The 22,259-nt window shown below is 44.0% G+C and overlaps 2 protein-coding genes across 6 annotated transcripts in view; both read left to right on the plus strand.

Moving 5' to 3' along the window:
• Positions 1–22,259, plus strand: part of BEND7 (BEN domain containing 7) — a 62,850-nt gene that overhangs the window by 28,610 nt on the left and 11,981 nt on the right. For 2 of the 3 annotated variants that reach the window (XM_083366324.1, XM_083366326.1), the window contains exons 3-7: positions 610–909; positions 5,306–5,428; positions 7,190–7,458; positions 13,722–13,947; positions 21,411–21,530. In XM_083366324.1, the coding sequence (XP_083222450.1) occupies positions 610–909; positions 5,306–5,428; positions 7,190–7,458; positions 13,722–13,947; positions 21,411–21,530 (1,038 nt within the window). The remainder of the gene's footprint in view (positions 1–609; positions 910–5,305; positions 5,429–7,189; positions 7,459–13,721; positions 13,948–21,410; positions 21,531–22,259) is intronic. The other variant, XM_083366325.1, reaches the window with a different exon arrangement.
• The window catches only part of LOC310642546 (phytanoyl-CoA dioxygenase, peroxisomal-like), a 156,376-nt gene that overhangs the window by 24,920 nt on the left and 109,197 nt on the right, over positions 1–22,259 (plus strand). The window lies entirely within an intron of this gene.

A 22,259-nucleotide genomic window follows, 5' to 3' on the forward strand; every position in this document is an offset into this window, starting at 1 on the left:
ACACATCCCCACGTGATCACATTTCACCTGCTTGCCAACCACTCGCATTCACGGCCGGTTGCAGCATCCCCACGGCTATGTCGCCACGATTTGTGACGTTTCCCGCTGATTTCGGAAAGGATGAATTTGCTTAACAATCGCACCGTTTGCTTTAAAACCAACCGTGACTTACTTTACCACCGTTGTAAAAAAACGGTTGTGTAATCGAGTCTGGTCCCGTAATGCCTCGACTTCACGACCAGAACAACTTACAATTGAAACGCCAGGCGGTCGTTAAGTCTGTATGCATATATAAACCCTGTATGTAAAATAGAGTTGTTGTTTTTTTAAAAAAAATGCCATTGGAGATATATTCAATAGAGCAGAGGTCCCCAACCTTTTGGGCACCAGGGACCGGTTTCGTAGAGAGAGGTTTTTTCCACGGACCGGAGGGTGCGTGGTTTTGTGTGCTGCCCGCGCCCCACAGATGGGACTTTGCTTGTTTGTGCAGATCAGTTGCTGGCATGCCGCGGCCCAGTACCGGTCCATGGACCTGGGGTTGGGGATCCCTGCAATAGAGCAATGTTCTAATATTCCCTAATTTACGAGGGTGTTTTTTGCTTGATCTAGGAGATGAAAGTCGGGAGATTAAAAAACAGATTACAGGGATGAGAAGGTTGTTGAATGACAGCACCGGGCGAATCTATCAACGAGTTGGCAACGAAGGAGAAAAGTTGAAGGAAGAACCGCAAGATTTAGACCTGGCCTGGACTCAGCGTCTGAATCCTCCTGCAGACACCCAGGGGCATCTCCAACCATTGCCGAGCGGGACCTGGAACGAATTGTCTCCCCAGACCAGCCACTATTCAGGGCAGTACGGTACCCGTTCAAAAACCTTCCAGAACCAAGCCAGAACCGTGGGCACAAACGGTACGATCTTAAGTTCTATCTGTTGACTGCGGTTGGCTGGGTTTTCACTGTGCTGAGTTCCTGGGTCACAAACAAAGACGAATCCTTTGTCCGAAGTTGGTAATACGAAAACTCCTAAGCTTTTCCTTACATTACAGGTGGTCCTTGACTTACGGTCACAACGGAGGCCAAAACCTCCATTGTTAAGCGAGACATTTGCTGAGTGATGTTCACCCCATTTGACCATCTCTCTTGCTACCGTTGTTAAGTGAACCTGACTTCCCTATTGACTTTGCTTGTCAAGGGGGAAGTCAGATTCACTTAACGACCGTGTTGCTAACTTATCAACCGCAGTGGTTCAGAAGGTTGCCAAAAGGGGATCAGGTGACCCTGGGACGCTGCGGCCGTCATAAGTATGAACCGGTTGCCAAGCGTCTGAATTTTGATCACATGACCATGGAGGATGCTGCAACAGTTGTAGGTATGAAAAATGGTCATAAGTCACTTTTTTTCAGCGCTGTTGTAACTCTGAACGGTCACTAAATGAACTGTTGTAAGTCAAGGACTACCTGTATTAAATATCCCTTCCCTGCATATTGATTATCCAGATCCAAAGATTCCATTCCACCGTGTTGATTGTTTTTTTCCCCAAAAAGGTGCCAGAATATTAACTCAGATAATTATTTCCAAAATGTTTCTTGATCAATTGTACTATTTTCCTTTCCCCTTGGTGCAATTCCCAGTCTTTTATGAGAACCATTTACATCATTGTCAAAAGCTTTTCCAGATCTTCATCTGTGTTGTAATGTGTAGTACAGTGGTACCTTGGTACTCAACTGCTTTGAAACTCATCTAATTTGGTATTCAACGCATTTTTAAGTGAAAATTTTGTCCCGCTACTCATCGTTTGTTTGATACTCAACGCATAAGCTAAAACTTGTCGCGGTTGGCTGCCTTGTGACTTACTATATATTATTCCTCATGGGGATGATTTGTTTGGTACTCATCGCGCCTCCTGGAACCAATTAACGTTGAGTACCAACTTACCACTGTCATTCGTAGGACAAGACTGGATGGTGAGGTAGATGAAGTCTCATCCAACCAAGATGTTCTTGAATTAAGTGATGATTTAGTCCAGGGATGTTCAACCTTGGCAACTTTAAGACTTAAGGACTTTAACTCCCAGAATTCCCCAGCCAGTGTATCCAGGCTTGTTCTAAGAATGACAGCAGTACCTCGGTACTCAACGTTAATTGGTTCCAGGAGGCACGAGTACCAAACAAATCATTCCCATAAGGAATAATATATAGTAAGTCGTAAGGCAGCCGACAGCGACAAGTTCTAGCTTGTGGGTTGAGTACCAAACAAACGATGAGTAGCGGGACAAAATGTTCACTTATTAAAAATGCGTGGAGTACCAAATTAGATGAGTTTCAAAGCAGTTGAGTACGAAGGTACCACTGTACTACAAATTACAGATGCAGATCTGGAAAAGTGATGTAAGTCCACAGGTTTTAAAAGTTGCCAAGGTTGGGCACCCCTGATTTAGTCATTAAGCCATAGGTTCTGAAATTAGGAATTGGCATGGGCAAAGTAGGAACAGTGTCCAATTTAGCTGTGATCTTTGTTGCTTCTTTGGTGTGTTCAAGCATGCAGTGAGGCAGTCCCTGTACCCCACAGCCCAAGGGCGCTTGGCAAATCGCTTTTTCCCCCAGTGCTGTTATAACTTTGAATGTGGAATATTATGGGATGCTCAAGGGGGTTGTATGAACCTCATCGTGGTACATTGAAAAGCTGGAGCTGACAGCTCAGATGATACAACTGGTCCCTCGCTGAACATTAAAACGTTCTCCTGACTTTGCAAAGTTGCAGCTGCCCCTTTGAATTTTTACTACTATCCCCATCCTGGCAGGTCATAGGGGGAGGATGGAGCCCAGGTTTGTATTGGTTTTCCTTTATGATGAGACCTAACTATGGTTGCTTCTTGAATGAAATATTTAATTACATGTATGGGTGTCTTAAAAAAACATATTACTTTCGTGATCATAAACGATAAACTGGATGCCAGTTTATCCTGCCCTAATCTTCTCCCGAACAAAGATTTTTTTTAAAAAAAAAGTTCATAAATATGTATGATGTTAGCAGAGCCCTGCTTTTGATTTAAAATATTAGCAGTTTCTTTCTCTTATTTTTTTCTATTTATTGTACATAAAGTAGATTTACATGAGTAATTTCTACCAGTGCTAATGGGAATTATAATGTAATTCTTCCATGCCCCACTGGGAAAATGAGCGTTTCGGGGTTGTTTTTTTTCTTTGACGGCGTCTAGATCTGAACACCCTCATTAGGAATGCATTATATTTGTCACAGAAAAAATGAAAAAGAATTTATTTCAGCTTTGGCTTTGGGCTAACGTTGCCACGATCCTCATCAGAATATTAAGAAGCAAGAAGGAAAGAGAGTCAACATGGGTAGTTCTTGGGCTACGATCCTAATGGAGAGCTGAATTTCCATTGCTAAGCGAAGGGGTTGTTAAGTAAAACATGGCGTAATTGCACTGCTTAGCGACAGCCGTCCCAATTGTGGTTAAGCAAGAACCGTGGTCGTTCGGTGAGACTTCATAGCAACAGCAATCGTCCTTAGACTTATATACCGCTTCACAGTGCTTTACAGCCCTCTCTAAGCGGTTTACAGAGTCAGCATGTTGCCCCCAACAATCTGGGTCCTCATTTTACCAACCTCAGAAGGATGGAAGGCTGAGTCAACCTTGAGCTGGTAAGGATCGAACTGCTGGCAGTCGGCAGAGTTTTCCTGCAATGCTGCATTGTAACCATTGCACCAACACGGCATAGATAGATAGATAGATAGATAGATAGATAGATAGATAGATAGATAGAGCAATAGCACTTAGACTTATATACCGCTTCACAGTGCTTTACAGCCCTCTCTAAGCGGTTTACAGAGTCAGCATCTTGCCCCCAAATATCTGGGTCCTCCTTTGATCGACATCAGAAGTATGGAAGGCCGAGCCAACTTTGAATCGGTCATGATCAAACTCCTGGTGATGGGCAAGAGTCAGCCTGCAATACTGTACTTGTGACAACTACACCGCCACGGCTCGTACGTCTCCACTGCTTGAATTGCCTTCTGCTTCAATTCCCCCACCTGCCTATCAGACCCCCCCCCATTTCTGACCTTTTGACCATCTTGCATTCTGCCTCCTTCTCCTGCCCCCCCTGCCCAGCTGACTTTCACCATCTTCTTTTCCTCCCACTGATGGGTCAGGGCCCAGGCCATGGGTAGGCAACCTTGGCTCTTTTATGACTTGTGGACTTCAACTCCCAGAATTCCTGAGGCAGCCACGCTGAGGGGAAAGGGAGAGGTTTCCAAGCTGAGCCATGCTGGCTCAGGAATTCTGGGAGTTGAAGTCCACGAGTCACAAAAGAGCCAAGGTTGCCTACCCCTGGCCCAGGCACTGGGTGAGGCCAGCTGGGTGGCAGAGCCTCCTTTGCTGAAGGGAGCTAATCAGGAAAGAGGCAGGATGGTGGTGTGGAGAACGGAGGCCCATCTTCCACTGATAACGCAGAGAGAGTGAGAGCAGAGCAGGGCAATGAGATGCAAAATGCTCCCTTGCTGGGCGAAGCAAGAGAGGACCAGCGACAGCCTATAGTTCTTCCCTTAAAAAAACAACAACTAGTAGTCCTCAACTTATGACCACAACTGAGCCCAAAATTTCTGTTGCTAAGCGAGACATTGTTCAATGAATTTTGACCCATTTGACGATCTTTTCTGCTACAGTGTTAAGTGAAACATTGCAGGTGTTAAGTGAATCTGGCTTCCACATTGACTTTGCTCGTCAGAAGGTCACAAAAAGGGATCACACGACCCCAGGACACTGCAGTGGTCATAAGTATGAGTCAGTTGCCCAGCTTCTGAATTTTGAACACGTGACCACGGGGATGCTTGCAACAATCCCTGTGAAAAAAAAAGGGTCATAAGTCGCTTTTTGCAGTGCTGTCATCACTTCGAACAGCCACTAAATGAACTGTTGTAAGTCGAGGACTACCTGTATTATGTAGTATTCTCATTCTTCAAAAGCCAGACAAGCTGCTTGTGTAAAAGAGGCATGACCGTGATTTCTGTTGGGCTCCCTGTTGACTCAGCTTAACAAAAAGCCTGCCTGCTGTGTGTGCGATTCGGTGAGATTTACCATTGTGTCGTCTCCTCTGTGCCCTACAGTTTTACACAATTCTTTGTGAAGAGGAAGGCAGTAAACACACGCCTGTCACAAACTCACGCTGGCAGATTTAATTTTAGGTTTTGGCTTCCTGGCTGCAAGTAGCAACAGCTTTCAGCAGCCTGTGGGGAAGAGGTTGCTCTGGCTAATGGTGTGGATCTCTTTCGTGTGTTTTTTCAGGCGAAATCCCTGCAACGAACGCCTCCTCTGGATCAAATTGTTGCACTTGCAATTGTCAACCAGCGCTGCAGGCCATTCTTCAGGAGCTGAAGACCATGAGGAAGATCATGCAGATCCAAGCTGGTAGGACAATCCATCTTTCACACCAACACACACACACACACACACATACACAAAAGTGGGATATTCTTAGACCGTCCCTCTCATTTTACGGAGTTGGTCTCAAAGAAAAGGTTGGTGGAGGTTCTCAGCTATCCAGATCATTTTTATTTATTTTTATTTTAATTCCATTTATATCCCGCCCTTCTCCGAAGACTCAGGGCGGCTTACAAGCTTAGCAGTAGCCTTCATTCTATGTATATGGTTGTCCCTAACGTGCTTTTTTTTTTTCAAAAGGCATCTGGACTTTGTTCTTCCTTGAAGAGGTTTCGCTTCTCATCCCAGACGCTTCTTCAGTTCTGAATTGATCTGAAACTGAACAGAAGAACTGAAGAAGATTCTGGGACGAGAAGCGAAACCTCTTCAAGGGAAAAAAATCAAGAAAGTCCAGTTGCCCTTTTTATAAAAAAAATGCACCTTTGGGACCTCAAAGAAAATGCTTACGAAAGAAATGTAGGGTATTTTTTTATTATTATTATTGTGCAAGTCTGTTTATCGTATGGAACACTTCACCCAACGGCATTTTCTTGAAGGGATCTGCTAGCAGTCCTCAACTTACGACCATAAATTCTTGGGCCCAGAATTTCCATTGCTAAGTAAGGCGGTTATTAAGTGAATTGTGTGACCTTCTTTGTCACAGTTGCTAAGCGAATCACTGCAGTTGTTAACTGAACCATATGGACATTAAGCGAATCTGGCTTCCCCCCCCCCCCATTGACTGTGCTTGTCAAAAGGTGGCTGGGAAGGTCACAAATGGCAATCACGTGACCCTGGGACACGGCAACCATCATAAAAACATGCCAACCCCCCCTTTGATCACATGACTATGGGGATGCTGTAATAGTCATAAGTGTGAGGACTAGTCCTAAGTCACTTTTTTAGTGCCACTGTAATTTCAAATGGTCACTAAACAAGTTGAGGTCCACTTGCCTGCAGGTGGAGATACGGGTAGTCCTCATCTTACAATCACAACTCAGCCTCAATATTTTGTTGCTAAGTGAATTTTGCCCCCATTTTGCGACCTTCCTTGCCACAGTTGTTAACTGAATCACTGCAGTTATTAAATTAGTCACCTGGTTGTAAAGTGAGTCCGGCTTCCGCCATTGACTTTGCTCGTCGGGCGGTCAGAAAAGGGGATCACGTGATCCCGGGACACTGCAACCGTCATAAGTATGGATCAGTTGCCAAGCATCCAAATTTTGATCAGGTGATCCTGAGGATGCTGCCCCGGTCGTGTGAAAAACCATCGTAAGTCACTTTTTCCAGTGCCGTTGTAACTTTGAATGGTCACTAAACGAACTGGGGTAAGTTGAGGACCACCTGTGTTTCTTTCCACAGTTTTGCTTCCACCAAAACCCTGTCGATTCCCGTAGATCACTTTGCTCAACCTTGCGGACTTTTAAGCTGGGTGGACCTCAACTCCCAGAATTCCCCAGCCAGCCAAGCTGGCTAGGGAATTCTGGGAGTTGAAGTCCACCCAGCTTAAAAGCCAGTAAGGTTGAAAAACACCCCTTTCGATGTCTGTTCCGACATCTTTCCTCATGGAGATCCTTTCAGCGGTTACTCCGTGTATCCCCATCCTTGTTTCCTTCCGCCAATCCGTGGGGCTTTTGTGAGTTTTCAGGGCCAAACGAGCAGAGATGGGAAGCAACGTCTTTGGCCTTTCCTAAACGAATTTCACTTAACGTCTAAACCTCACTCTCAGCTATATCTTTTCTCCTCAAGCAGCTGCCCAGAACCGACAACAGCCTCCAGTTCCTCCGGCTACCTTGCAGAAATCCACCATCTCAAGAAAGAGGAACAAAAAGAAAAAAACGCTCCCAAAGACTCTTGAAAGCCTTTCAGTGAAACAGAAGGCCGCGGCCGTCGAGAACGACAGGAAGTCATCCCCAAATTCTGACAGGCCGAGTGTGCCCGCCGTCGCCGAATCCTCCTTGAAAACGGAGCCCCAGGTTTCAGGATTCGGCATCGTGCTCGAATCGTCGTCTTCGGATGTAAGTGGGTGAGATGGCTTCGATTGCAGTTAGTCCTCGGCTTACGGCGGTTTCATTTGGTGACCGTTCAAAGTTACGGCGCTGGGGGAAAAAAGTCAGTTTTCACACTTAACGACTGTAGTGGCAAAACTCCCCCATGGGTCATGTGATCAAAATTCAGCCACTTGGCAACTGGCTTGTATTTATGACGGTTGCAGAGTCCCCGAGTCAGGTTGATCCCCTTTCGCAACCTTCTGACAAGCAAAATCAATGGGGGAAGCCAGATTCGCTTAACAACCGTGTTGCTACAGTAACTTATAAACTGCAGTGATTCACTTAACAGCTGTGGCAAGAAAGATCATTAAAAAAGGGGCAAATTCACTTAATTGTCTCACTTAGCAACAGAAATTTTAGGCTCCACTGTGGTCGTAAATCGAGGACTCTTTCTATTGAAAACCCTCCATTAGTGATTTAATAATAATAATAATAATCTTCACTTCTGGCTCCCGTGTCCTAGATTTTTCTAGCCGTTCTTAGAAGAATATTACTTTCCTGGGGGACATTTTGTTAATCCATCAGACAGAACATCAAAGCTGATCAAATGTATGCTCTGTATGTCTTGAATATATCTATTATTTTTCCCAGAAGAGTTTACTGTGCAGACACAAGCAGAAATGGCATACTGTGCCAAATCCATATGGATGCTCGGTTCCAGTTTAAATCTTTCTGAGAAAGAAATCAGCATAGAAATAGGCCACAATTATTTTCTTCAGTTTGCACCACTTTGTGGCTTAGTGGTTGCCCTGCAAACGAAACCTTGGAAATCTTTTGGTGCTAAGTCTTAGCACTAAAGTTACTGAGATACTAGATTTAGATTTGTTTAAATCCCGCCTTTATTATTTTCAAAAATAATTCAAGGAAGTGAGCACAGCTAATATTACTTCCTTCTTGTTTTCCCCACAGAAGGAAGAACTAGAATTCACTATCTCCTGGTGATTGGCCCAAAGTTACCCAATCAGTTCTCATGCCTAAACTAGAACTTACAGTCTCCTAGTGATTGGCCCAAAGTTACCCAATCAGCTCTCATGCTTAAGGCAGAACTAGAACTCACAGCCTCCTAGTGATTGGCCCAAAGTTCCCTAATCAGCTCTCATGCTTAAGGCAGAACTAGAACTCACAGCCTCCTGGTGATTGGCCCAAAGTTACCCAATCTGCTCTCATGCCTAAGGCAGAACTAGAACTCACAGCCTCCTGGTGATTGGCCCAAAGTTACCCAATCTGCTCTCATGCCTAAGGCAGAACTAGAACTCACAGTCCTTACCGAATCAGCTCTCATGGTTAAAGCGGAACTAGAACTCACAGCCTCCTGGCAATTGGCCCAAAGTTACCCAATCCGCTCTCATGCCTAAGGCAGAACTAGAACTCACAGCCTCCTGGTTTCTAGCTTCACGAAGCTGTTCAAGGAGAGAGCCACCAGTCTTTCTCTTCCATTTCTAAAAAGGCTGTTGGATAGCAGAATATATTTTCAGAGATGGCCGCTAGGAATCCAAAAGGGCACATAATGGCACATAATCGACGAAAACGGTACAAAACACGGCGGTTTTCTTCTGCATACGGTGGGAAACCGGTTGTGTGTCAATTTATTTTGGGCTGCAGTTAACAAGAATCGGAAAAAGCGTCTTATCAGTTTGCCATCACCACCTGAGCCCGCCTTCATTTCGGGTGTGAACGGTGAGCCCTCCAGAATGGCTCCCTTGAATGCATTCCGACAGGTTGGAAAGAAACAGCTTTTCGGTTTCGTGCAACCCGGGTGAGAAGAATATTTTCCGCAGCAATAGGAAGCCAACCCATTTTCTGGAAAAGGATGTTTTACGCGCTGGCTGTTTTCGCTGCCACCTCCGTGTTCATTCGTCTGTGTAAAACACATCTGTTTCCTTCTGCCAGAACGGGCATCATTCGTTCAGTTTTATGCCCAACCTAGACAAGCTTAATGGGTGTAAAGTTCTCCCTTGCAAGTTGGTAATTATCCCTCGTTAATTAACGGGAAGGGGGCCGTAAAAAGCCCCCTCACGGCTTTAACGCAGAACGGTCTTGAGTAGCGGAGAGAAGAGGAGGAGGTTCTTCGGAGCAGGTGGAGCAGCTGAGTTTGTCTGTTGTGTAGTAGAAGAACAATGACTCACGCAGTGACTTAGTGCAGATCACAGCTTGGGGCCGGGTGGCTTACGCATCACCCTTGGGTCAAGCTCCCCCATTTTGGCTGCCTCATAATCACCCAAGAAAACATGCAGTACACCCCAACCACCTGCGCAAACACAGCTAGTCCTCGGCTTACGGCCAGAATTGAGCTCAACATTTCCGTTCCTAAGTGAGACATTTCTTAAGTGAGCTTTGCCCCCACTTTACGACCTTTCTTGCCACAGTGGTTAAGTTAGTCACACGGTCTCCTGAAGGAACCTGGCTTTCCCACTGGCTTTGCTCGTCAGAAGGTCGCAAAAAAAAGAGGATCACACGACCGCAACGGTCATAAGTACGAGTCAGTTGCCAGGCGTCTGAATTTTGATCATGTGACCCTGGGGATGCTGCAATGGTCGTCAGTGTGAAAAACAGTCTTAAGTTACTTTTTTCAGTGCTGTGGTCACTTCAAACGGTCACTACACGAGCTGTTTGTAAGTTGAGGACTTGTCGTTTGCAAGTGGGATGTGCAAATGCCAAAATGGAGAGCTGCAATTTTAGAAAGCGGCATTTGATTTTTTTTTCCCCCTTTTGAATCGGATGTTTGTCGAACAATTGTCTGGGAAGGTGAAATAACAACTTCTCTATATTTGGCAAACAGCATATTGTCTGGGTAAATATATATATAAATAAGAATAATAAAACTAATGACTGATAACAATAATAAGTATAGTAAATTATCATAAACAATGTTAAGTTTTCAATCCATCATATTTTTCTTATCAAAATAAAGTCAAAATTACATATCACATTCCTTCCTCTCTAATTTGTTTATCTAGCCATTGATAAAATTTATTCCAAGTTCTATAGTATACTGAATGCTCTTTCCCTTTAATCTCTTAATCTATCCATTTCTGCACAATCTAACATTTTCTTAATTAGTACTTCTTCAGTCGGTACGTTTTCATTTTTCCACTATTGGGCATACATAATCCTCGCTGCTGTTAGTACATGTAATATTAAATATCTGCTCTCCTTATCATAGTTGGGACTTATCATTCCTAACAACAACAATTCTGTTTTAAATTCGATTTGTTTTTTTAATCATCTTCTCCAACCATAAGTGTATCTTAAGCCAGAACCTTTTAGCTTTAGGACATGTCCACCAGATACAGATTTACCCAGACGATATGCTGTTTGCCAAATATTGAATGTTATTGGAGAAGACCCCAACCCTCACCCCAAACATTCCCTGTACCCTAACCCTAATTCCCATCCTTCCACTTCCCTTCCCAACCCTATAAAAACCAATAAAATCTTTTCAAAAAAATAAAAATAAATCACAGCTTATCAGCCGTGTTGAAGACGAGGTTGGCAAAGTTCACCGGGGACGAAGCTGAGCGTTCCTTTCTTCAGTGTACCTTTTTAATTTTGAGAAGATGGTTTCCAATTTCCTAAGTACGTCCAGATCGCGGAAAATAATTAAATTCAGTATCAGCGAGCATAAAAGAAAGGAATTGTGCAGTGCCTTTCCAGAAGTGTAAACTAATAATACCGAAAGGCGCAGTCTGATAATTCAGTTACACTGAGGCAGGGCTATGCTGGGAATTAGATTAGGATCTCGTGCCTCTAAGATCTATGTCGCGCTTCATAGTAAAGGGCTGGATGCGTATGTGTATATATATATATTGTGCTGCTGGTGCTGTAATTAAAATTAAAATGTCTGGAAGAAGAGGACTGAGAAGTTCTCCTTTAGTTTTACGCAGTGCTTTTTTTTGTAAAAGAAAAAGGTGCCAGAACTCACACATGTCATGCAACCCGCTTTGCCTACCCTACAAGGTTCCATCCAAAAAAGGTGCCAGAACTCCATTCTGAGCGTTCTATGAGAAAAAAAGCCCTGGTTTTATGACTTAAGTCTGAATTTTGTTTTAATTTTGGTCTTCAGTTTTATTAAAACTTTGAACACCCAGGCTGCATTTTTTTTAAAGCACATCAATGCAAGGAAAATTAAAGTTTGATCGAAAACCTTGGTTTTTCTAGACTGAGACCTTGCTCTTGTGACTTTTTTGGATTTTTTTTTAAAAATAAGTCTTAATCATGTCTTTCTAAAGCGCGGTGTTAAAAATACAGTTTGGACCATAAATTGCTTTTTCTCAATTTAGATTTCAGAAATGCTATGATGTTTGTTTGGGTTTGATCTCATGAATTTAGTCTTATGGTAATCTGAGTCCAGGAACCAATTAAAAATTCTTCTTAATTATATTCTCTGTTCGTTTCAGTGAAGGGGGAATAATCTGTCGAATTGGCAAAGAAAATATATTTTAACCGATAACAATATTTTATAAATGCTTAGGGTTAATTCTAATTTGCTGTTTACTCGTTTTAGCCCAACAGAGCTGAGCAAATATCTTATTAGGGTTAATTATGTGCACAACTGCCTTGATTATTTTGTGTTATCAAACTCTGTTTAACTGTATACTTGGGAGATGGCCATGAGAAACTCAATTGGATACTGATTGCTTGCAATTGAAAGATAACTCACCACTAAAGGAATCTGGAATAAATCAGCATTTTATTTTATGTGACCGGAATACAAACTGATTCGTTTAGGAGACATACGCAAACAAAATTACAGATAGTTTTCCTTAGATCTCTAATTAAAGCTTAATCTTCACTGTGCGGAACCTTGGTGAAGAAACCTATTTCAATCTTTTTTCTAAAAATAAGATTTTTGACAGATTTATAGTCCTGCTTTTTTTCAGGATTATTGCTGGGGTTATGTAATAGTCTGCTTGTTAGAAACGGGCGCACTCATTATAGAAGATAATGTGTGCTCATTATAGAAGGTTGTCAAATTTTATTCTGCATTCTGACATCGCCTTGGAATTCGCTAATTACGCTGCTGTTTTTATCCTGGTTTTGGTCTCCTGGAGAGGAATCAGAAGTGACTTGCTTAATCTGAGATCAAATCTGCAAAATTTACAATCGCCGTTTGCCTCGGATAGTTAATTGGCTGAATATTAATAGACAGAGAAAGGGACAGTTTACAATTCAGGGCTTGGTGCCAGTGTCTCTCCAGTTGAGTGTGTGTGGTTGTGTCTCATGGGCAAATGGTGCTTTTTCTGGGAAGTTGTGCCTTCCAAAGTCGCCCAATGTTTGTTTACTGCAGGGGTCTTCAAACTTGGCCCTATTATGACTTGTGGACTTCAACTCCCAGAATTCCTCAGCCAGGCATGCTGGCTGAGGAATTCTGGGAGTTGAAGTCCACAAGTCATAAAAGGACCAAGTTTGAAGACCCCTGATTTTACAGGATTAACTGTGCTGTCAACTGGAAAATGCATGGTGTCTCCAGCCATCACAAACCCTAGGAAGGTTTTTCAGTAACTTAAGGTCAACTAGTCCTGGTACAAGTAGTCCTCAACTTACGACCACAGTTGACCCTCAAATTTCTGTTGCTAAGCGAGACAGTTGTTAAGTGAGTTTTGCCCCATTTTATGACCTTTCTAGCCACTCTTGTTAAGCAAATCACTGCAGTTTTTAAGTTAGTAACATGGTTGTTAAGTGAATTAAGTCCCCATTGACTTTCCTTGTCCGAAGGTTGCAAAAAGGGGATCGCGTGACCCCGGGATCCTGCAACCGTCATAAATATGAGTCGGTTGCCAATCGTCTCAATTTTGATCACATGACCAGGGGGACGCTGCAGTGGCTATAAATATGAAAAACGGTCATAAGTCACTTTTTCCCGGTGCTCTTATAACTTCGAACCGTCGCTAAGCAATCTGTTGTAAGTCAAGGACTATCTATAAAATATATAAGCATACAGATAACCATCTGCCTGGAATTTTCCTCCCGATTATTAACATTTGTTACTGATGATGATGTGCGCAGACCTGATAGAGAAGGTATTATTTCCCACTTACATTTTCAACGGGTGGTCAACATTTTTAACTGAAGGAATCAAAACGGTTCTGGCGCCAGTTTAATACCGTTGTTGTGTCTGTGTTTAACACAGTACAACGCCTGTATACCTGTATTTGCCCCAATTTATTTAGCCTGCAGAATGTTGTTGCTGCTAATCATACCTTGTTGTTCCTTTTCCTTCTTTCTGATAGCCAGAAGTACAGCTTGCTGAAGGATTTGATGTTTTCATGCCTAAATCACAACTGGACTCTATATTAGCAAATTACACTCGCTCAGGAAGTCTCCTCTTTCGAAAACTGGTGTGTGCGTTTTTTGACGACAAGACGTTGGCCAGCTCTCTGCCGAATGGCAAAAGGAAAAGAGGGCTCAACGACAACCGGAAAGGACTAGACCAAAATATTGTGGGTGCAATAAAAGGTATTTTTTCCTGATGATTGTATTTTATTATAATGATCATGATTTATCACTTGTTGTACACTGAGAACTTACGCACCGAAGGCAAATTCCTTGTCTATCCAATCACACTTGGCCAATAAATTCCATTCCATTCCACTCCTCTTCTGTTCCATTCCATTCCCTTCCATTCCTATTCCATTCCTAGTCTGTTCTGTTTTATTCTGTTCTGTTCTATTCCGTTCCATTCCTATTCTGTTCTGTTCTGTTCTGTTCCATTCCATTCTTCTGTTCTGCTCTGTTCTGTTTCTGTTCTGTTCTGTTCTATTCTATTCTACAATATGTTCTGTTCTGTTCTATTCTGTTCTGTTCTTCTATTCTATTCTATTCCGTTCCATTCCATTCTATTCTACAATCCCATTCCTTTCCTTTCCTTTCCTTTCCTTTCCTTTCCTTTCCTTTCCTTTCCTTTCCTTTCCTTTCCTTTCCTTTCCTTTCCTTTCCTTTCCTTTCCTTTCCTTTCCTTTCCTTTCCTTTCCTTTCCTTTCCTTTCCATTCTACTCCACTCCACTCCATTCCATTCTATTCTATTCTATTCTATTCTATTCTATTCTATTCTATTCTATTCTATTCTATTCTATTCTATTCTATTCTATTCTATTCTATTCTATTCTATTCTATTCTTATTCCTATTCCATCCTTTTCAAAAGTCTTCTAAACACTGGGCTGTTTCACATCTAGAGACAAGATACAGGTAGTCCTTGACTTACAACCACAATCAAGGCCAAAGTTTGCATTGCTAAGACAGTTGTTATGTGAATTCTCCCCCGCTTTACAACCTGTCTTGCCACAATCGTTAAGTGAATCACTACAGTTGTTCAGTTAGTGACATGGTTGTTAAGTAAATGCGTCTTCCCCATTGACCTTACTGTTCAGAAGGTCTCAAGAGATGATCACATCACCCAGGGACATTGCAACCGTCGTAAATATGAGCCAATTGCAACCATATACAACCATATGTTTAGTGACTGTTTGAATTTACAACAGCACTGAAAAAAATGACTTACGATCATTTTTCACACTTAATGACTGTTGCAGCATCCCCAGGATCACGTGATCAAAGTTCATGTCCTTTGCAATTGGTTCATATTTATGACGGCCACCATGTGTCCCGGGGTCACGTGATCATCTTTGGCGCCCTTCTGACGAACAAACTCAATGGGGAAGCCAGATTCGCTTAACAAGCATGTTACTAACTGAACAGCTACAGTGATTCACTTAATAACAGTGGCAAGAATGGTCATAAAATGGGGCAAAACCCACTTAACAAGTGTCTTGCTTAGCAACAGAAACTTTGGACTCAGTGTGGTCATAGGTTGAAGACTACAGATAGATAGATAGATAGATAGATAGATAGATAGATAGATAGATAGATAGATAGATAGATAGATATGGAAAGATAATATAGATGATATATAGACATAGATAGATAGATAGATAGATAGATAGATAGATAGATAGATGATAGATAGATAGATAGATAGATAGATAGATAGATAGATAGATAGATAGATAGATAGATACATAGATAGATACATAGATATGGAAAGATATAGATAGATAGATAGATAGATAGATAGATAGATAGATAGATAGATAGATAGATAGATAGATAGATGATAGATATGGAAAGATGATATAGACAGATAGATAGATAGATAGATAGATAGATAGATAGATAGATAGATAGATATGGAAAGATGACATAGATGATATAGACAGAGATAGATACATAGATAGATAGATATGGAAAGATAAGATAGATAGATAGATAGATAGATAGATAGATAGATAGATAGATGATAGATAGATAGATAGATAGATAGATAGATAGATAGATAGATATGGAAAGATAAGATAGATAGATAGATAGATAGATAGATAGATAGATAGATAGATAGATAGATAGATATGGAAAGATGACATAGATGATATAGACATAGATAGATAGATAGATAGATAGATAGATAGATAGATAGATAGATAGATAGATAGATATAGATAGATAGATATGATATAGATGATATAGACAGACATAAATAGATAGACAGACAGAGAGACAGACAGACGTCTGAAATATGTATCTGAATCAGTTTTCAGTTCCATCCAGCTGCTGATCTCCCTCAAGTGGCACCAGTAGGCACCATTCTAATAATAAGACTCCTTTTATTGACTTGACGGTGCCAGCCAAGTGATAGGACTTGAGGAACTCTACGGACTCTCCTTGACACGAGTAGCAAGTGATGCCACTGTGGAAGTTCGCTCTGCCTGTCTCTATTTACACACATTGACTTCTTAAAGCCGATCTTCAAGACACTAGATCTATTTGTTTCCTCTGGTGGCTCATTCAGCCTTCGATCTCATTAAGAATTGGAAGGTTTTGTTCTCTACTTGGCAGGAGAGAGACCCTCCAGAAGATCTAGTCTCAAACTTTGGGCGCTGTATCCCACTAGTACAGATTGAGCACGTTGTGTCCAATAAATCAGTTGGAGGGGGACTTTTCAGGGATATAACTCATGTCATTTCCAATATCCCTGTAGTACTTTTGGAGAGGGGGAATTGTTTTACTGCTGTAAAGCTAATCAGCAAAGAGGATGCTAATAAGGCCGTTAAAAGCATCGGAGTTGAGTGGAGCTTTTGACGTCAAACTCTACTTGCTTTTCAAGCTGACTTTGTAATAATGCGGGGGGGGAGCCCTAATAAGCAGGCATATACATAGAATGAAGGCTATTGCTAAGCACGTTGATTTGTGCTTTAGATTGTAAGCCGCCCTGAGTCTTTGGAGAAGGGCGGGATATAAATGGGATTTTTTAAAAAAAAACTGATTTTTTTCCCCATACATTTTTATCCCTTGCTTTCTCTGCTGTTTCTGTTAACCCTTGACTCTGTTCTTTTTCTCAAATGCGTCCTTCTTAAGTCGTATCTCAGCTTCAGGCTATACCCTGGCCTAAAACCTATTTTCTTTAAGGTATCCCTAGAGCAGGGGTCGGCAACCTGAAAAAGGAAAAGAGCCACTGGGAACCGGTTCCATCACACATAAAAAAAAGTGGGAGCCGCGCGTGTGTGTCCATGCACGCGCATGCACAAAAAGAGTTTTGCGCATGCGCAAAACGGTTTTTTCTTGCGCATGCGCGGACGCACGCAGTTGCCATTTTTTTAATGTGTGATGGAACCGGTTCCCGGTTGTGCGACGGCGATGGCCCGTTTGCAGAGCTACCGCCTTCGGCAGCCTGCAAACGTGCCGTGGCAGCTTTCTCAAAGAGCGGCGCCACTGCCCGTTCGCGCGGAGGTACGCACGCACCTCTCCAAAGGTTTGGGGAGGTGCGCGCGCACCTCTCCAAACGGGCGGTGCCACTCTCCATTTGGAGAGGTGCGCGCGCACCACTGCCCATTCGAAGAGTTGTGCGCGCACCGGGCGGCTGGGAGCCGCAGGATACGGCTCAAATAACCGCATGCGGCTCCGGAGCTGCGGGTTGCCGACCCGTGCCCTAGAGCTTCCATCAGATGCAATGGGGAAAAAAACATGGTTGCATTTCTTTCCACCTCCTCCTCCTTCCAAAAAAAAGGGGGCGAGAACCCTGCCCTCACACCTGGCTAAATCCACATGTGTGATAAAACTCCTGCCCAAACAACTTTAATAAGCAGGCATAGACATAGAATGAAGGCTATTGGTAAGCACATTGATTTGTGCTTTAAATTTTAAGCCGCCCTGAGTCTTCGGAGAAGGGCGGGATATAAATGGGATTAAAAATAAAAATAAAATAAAATAAAATTGTGGTCCTCATAGATCAAGAACATTCCTGACTCCCTCCAGTTCTTTTTAAACAACTTCGTTAGATAGCTTTCTGTAGCTGATGTTTTGCTCTGTTTTGGAAATGCTCCTTAATTAAGGAAATATGTTGGCCTCTGACTTCCTAAAGGTTGAAATATACTCATAAGCCAAAGAAAGGAATTGTTGGGTCTGTGGTTGATCCTTCTCCTTTATTTTTCCTGAGGTCTTTTCCAGCTGGGGTCCTTGGTGCGCTCTCTGAGCTTGGTGGTTTTGTTGCAGACGTTTCACGACCCAGCTGGGCAACATCATCAGCAAAACCCACTTCCTTCTAGCACAGATGATGGTACCTTGTTGGGTCGTGAAATGGTGGAGGCTCGTTCTCCGAGCTTGTGGGTTGGTTTCCGAATGTTTCGTCGCCAGGCTGGGTAACAACTTCAGCGGAGTTGAGGGGACGTCAGTGTTTTGTGTTCTTCTGCTTAGAAGGGCTTCAGGTGTGGCTTGTAGGTTTTCTGATGGGAGGGTCACATCAAGTAAGGGTCACATCAGGTGAGGGTCTTGTGTTGGGTCAGGTGTGAGTCGCGTCAAGTGAGGGTCAGTAGGTCTTGTGATGGGGAGGTCACATCAGGTGAGGGTCATGTTGGGCGAGGGTCTTGTGAGGGGTCAAGTGTGGGTCGCATCAAGTGAGGGTCTCTCTTGAAGTGAGGGTCTCACTTGATGGGACAGATGCCTGACCCATCACAAGACCCTCACTCGACGCGACCCACACCTGACCCAACACAAGACCCATCACAAGACCCTCACTTGACGTGACCCACACCTGACCCATCACAAGACCCTCACTCGACGCAACCCACACCTGACCCATCACAAGACCCTCCCTTGACGCTACCCACACCTGACCCAACACAAGACCCTCACTTGACACGACCCACACCTGACCCATCACAAGACCCTCACTCGATGTGACCCACACCTGACCCATCACAAGACCCTCCCTTGACGCTACCCACACCTGACCCAACACAAGACCCTCACTTGACACGACCCACACCTGACCCATCACAAGACCCTCACTCGATGTGACCCACACCTGACCCATCACAAGACCCTCCCTTAACTCTACCCACACCTGACCCAACACAAGACCCATCACAAGACCCTCCCTTAACTCTACCCACACCTGACCCAACACAAGACCCATCACAAGACCCTCCCTTGACACACCCACACCTGGCCCACCACAAGACCCCCCATCTGACATGATCTCCCCATCACCAGACCTACTGACCACACCTGAAGCCCTTATAGGCGGAAGAACACCGACACTCCCCTGAAGATTTTTTTTTAAAAAAAACCACATGTTTTATTGATTTTCTAATTTTACATTTGAGTACTTAAAAAGCAACGTGGCGGCTGAGTTAATCGATAATTCAATAACATACAAGTATCTTTAGTACGAGTCTCAAGCTACCACACTGAATTTTTTTCTCTCTTCTCCCCTTAGTATTTGCTGTCTCCTGTTTAAACTAAGACAGTTCTTATTAAATCAATTAGATAAAAATGACATCCTCGCATTTATCAGTAATTTTTGGCCTATACGTATCCTGATTATTTTAACATTCCACCTTTATAGACAGTCAATGTCCTGATTAGTTTCCCCCCGTTTTTAATTTCCCATTAATATTAAACTTTAACCTTTAATGTTTACAATTTACAAGTGTTAAGTCACCGAAATTCCCATGGTCACAATTCATCACAAACTCTAATGTTCAGGATACACATTTAGAACAATTAACCAGTGGAACCACCTGCCTCCGGAAGCGGTGAATGCTCCAACACTGCAAGTTTTTAAGAAGAGACTGGACAGCCATTTTTCCTGAAATGGGATAGGGTTTCCTGCCTGAGCAGGGGGTTGGACTAGATGACCTCCAAGGTCCCTTCCAACTTTACTATTATGATTATGATTAAAAAAAATCTGACCGAGCCAGGCGGCAACTTTGACTTGTCACGCCAGTAAGCGCTAACGGCCTTCCTTCTCTCTAATTGATAATGCGGTATAACATTCTTATTTTCTACGTCTTAAATTTAGTAGATGTTACTTAGCCAACCCACCAGCTCGGAGAACCAGCCTTCACCCTCATCCTCCGCCCGAGCTACAGATATTCATCGCCATCGCAAAACCGCCACGCTCAGAGAGCCCCAAGGACCCCACCGTCCCACCCCGAGCTAGAGAGGGCTCAGCTCCACCCATCTTAAAAGTTTTTCGCCTTTCTCTCCAAGCAAAAGATCAAAACTTCTGACAGCTCCGATGACCTTCTCAATTTATATGTCTGTGAGATAGGATATGGGAAGAGGTGGTGGGAGAGAGCAGAATCAGGGGCATCACCTTAGAAGAGGATATTTTTGTTTGTTTGCTGGCTTGCTCTGCTGGAATCTCCACAGCTAGTCCTCGACTTACAACAGTTCGTCCGAAGTGACGGCACTGAACAAAAGCCAGCCGTGACCGTTTTTCACTCTTAGGGACTAGCGCAGCATCCCCGCGGCCTCGTGATTTATGTTTGGACGCTTAACAACAACTGACTCATATTTGTGACGGTCGCAATGTCCTGGGGGGGTGTTTTTCACGTGATCCCCCTTTTTGCGACTCTGCCGAGCAAAGTCAGTGGGAGGGAAAGCCAGATTCCACTTAAGCCAGGGGTAGGCAACCTCGGCTCTTTTATGACTCGTGGACTTCAACTCCCAGAATTCCTGAGCCAGCCATGCTGAGGGAAAAGTGAGAGGTTTCCAAGCTGAGCCATGCTGGCTCAGGAATTCTGGGAGCTGAAGTCCACGAGTCATAAAAGAGCCGAGGTTGCCTGCCCCTGGCCTAGGCCTAGGCCGCTTTATGACTTGTGGACTTCAACTCCCAGAATTCCTGAGCCAGCCACGCTGAGGGGAAAGGGAGAGGTTTCCAAGCTGAGCCATGCTGGCTCAGGAATTCTGGGAGTTGAAGTCCACGAGTCACAAAAGAGCCAAGGTTGCCTACCGCTGGTCTAGGCCTAGGCCGCTTTATGACTTGTGGACTTCAACTCCCAGAATTCCTGAGCCAGCCACGCTGAGGGGAAAGGGAGAGGTTTCCAAGCTGAGCCATGCTGGCTCAGGAATTCTGGGAGTTGAAGTCCACGAGTCACAAAAGAGCCAAGGTTGCCTACCCCTGGCCTAAGCCTAGTCCGCTTTATGACTTGTGGACTTCAACTCCCAGAATTCCTGAGCCAGCCATGCTGAGGGAAAAGGGAGAGGTTTCCAAGCTGAGCCATGCTGGCTCAGGAATTCTGGGAGTTGAAGTCCACGAGTCATAAAAGAGCCGAGGTTGCCTACCCCTGACTTAAGCACAGCGTTACCAACCTAACAGTTGCGGGGATTCAGTGAACAAATGTGACAAAAAAGGCGTAGAATGGGGGGGCCAAAACTCACTTTAACCAATGTCTCACTCAGCAATATAAATTTCAGGGACCGATGGTGGCCGTAAGGCGAGGACTACCTATAAGATAACAGCAGGACAAAGTGTTTACTCCCTCCGTTAGCCACAGTGTTCTCCAGAAATGCACGTTTAGGGCTACTAATATGCTTCACCTGATTTTGGAGTTGTTGTTGTTGTTTTGCTTTCCCGCTGCAGTGTTCACAGAAAAATACTGTACTGTAAACCACGTGGATAAACTTCCTGGTCCGAGAGACTGGGTACAAATTCTGCAGGATCAAATCAAGCTGGCCAGAAGACGGTTGAAAAGAGGATCAGGTGAGTGAGAAGAAGGAAGGAGGGAAGGGGAGAATGTAAAAGAGAAAGGCAAGACAGAGCCTTACCCTCCTTTACCGTGGAGTTGAAGAAGGGGGTTTATGTTCCCAAATGCAGGTTCAGCATGGATCTCTGTCCCTCTTCATCTTCTTTTTTCCCCTCCATATTCTCAGTCTGGAGCGAAGGCGGGAATGTCCTGCATCCAGAAGTTCCCCTTTGGGGGATAACGCAGAGGGTTTTCTGTAGGGGTTAGGGTTGGGGTTAGGGTTGGGGTTAGGGTAGGGGTTGGGGGTTGGGGTTGGGGTTAAGGGTTGGAGTTGGGGTTAAGAGTTGGGGTTAAGAATTGGGGTTGGGGTTAGGATTGGGGTTGGGGTTAGGGGTTGGGTTAAGAATTGGGGTTAAGGGTTGGGGTTAGCGTTGGGGTTGAATTAAGGGTTGGGGTTAGGGTTGGGGTTAAGAGTTGGGGTTGGGGTTAGGGCAGGGGTTTGGGGTCCAGGGTTGGGGTTGGGGTTGGGGTTAAGAGTTGGGGTTGGGGTTAGGGTTGGGGTTGGGGTTAGGGTTTAGGGGTTGGGGTTAGGGTAGGGGTTTGGGGTCCAGGGTTGGGGTTGGGGTGAAAGGTTGGGTTGGGGTTAAGAGTTGGGGTTGGGGTTAGGGTTGGGGTTGGGGTTAGGGTTTAGGGGTTGGGGTTAGGGTTAGGGCAGGGGTTTGGGGTCCAGGGTTGGGGTTGGGGTG

The sequence above is a fragment of the Vipera ursinii genome (assembly GCF_947247035.1).
Source record: "Vipera ursinii genome assembly, chromosome: 6".
In the NCBI taxonomy this organism is placed as follows: Eukaryota; Metazoa; Chordata; class Lepidosauria; order Squamata; family Viperidae; genus Vipera; species Vipera ursinii.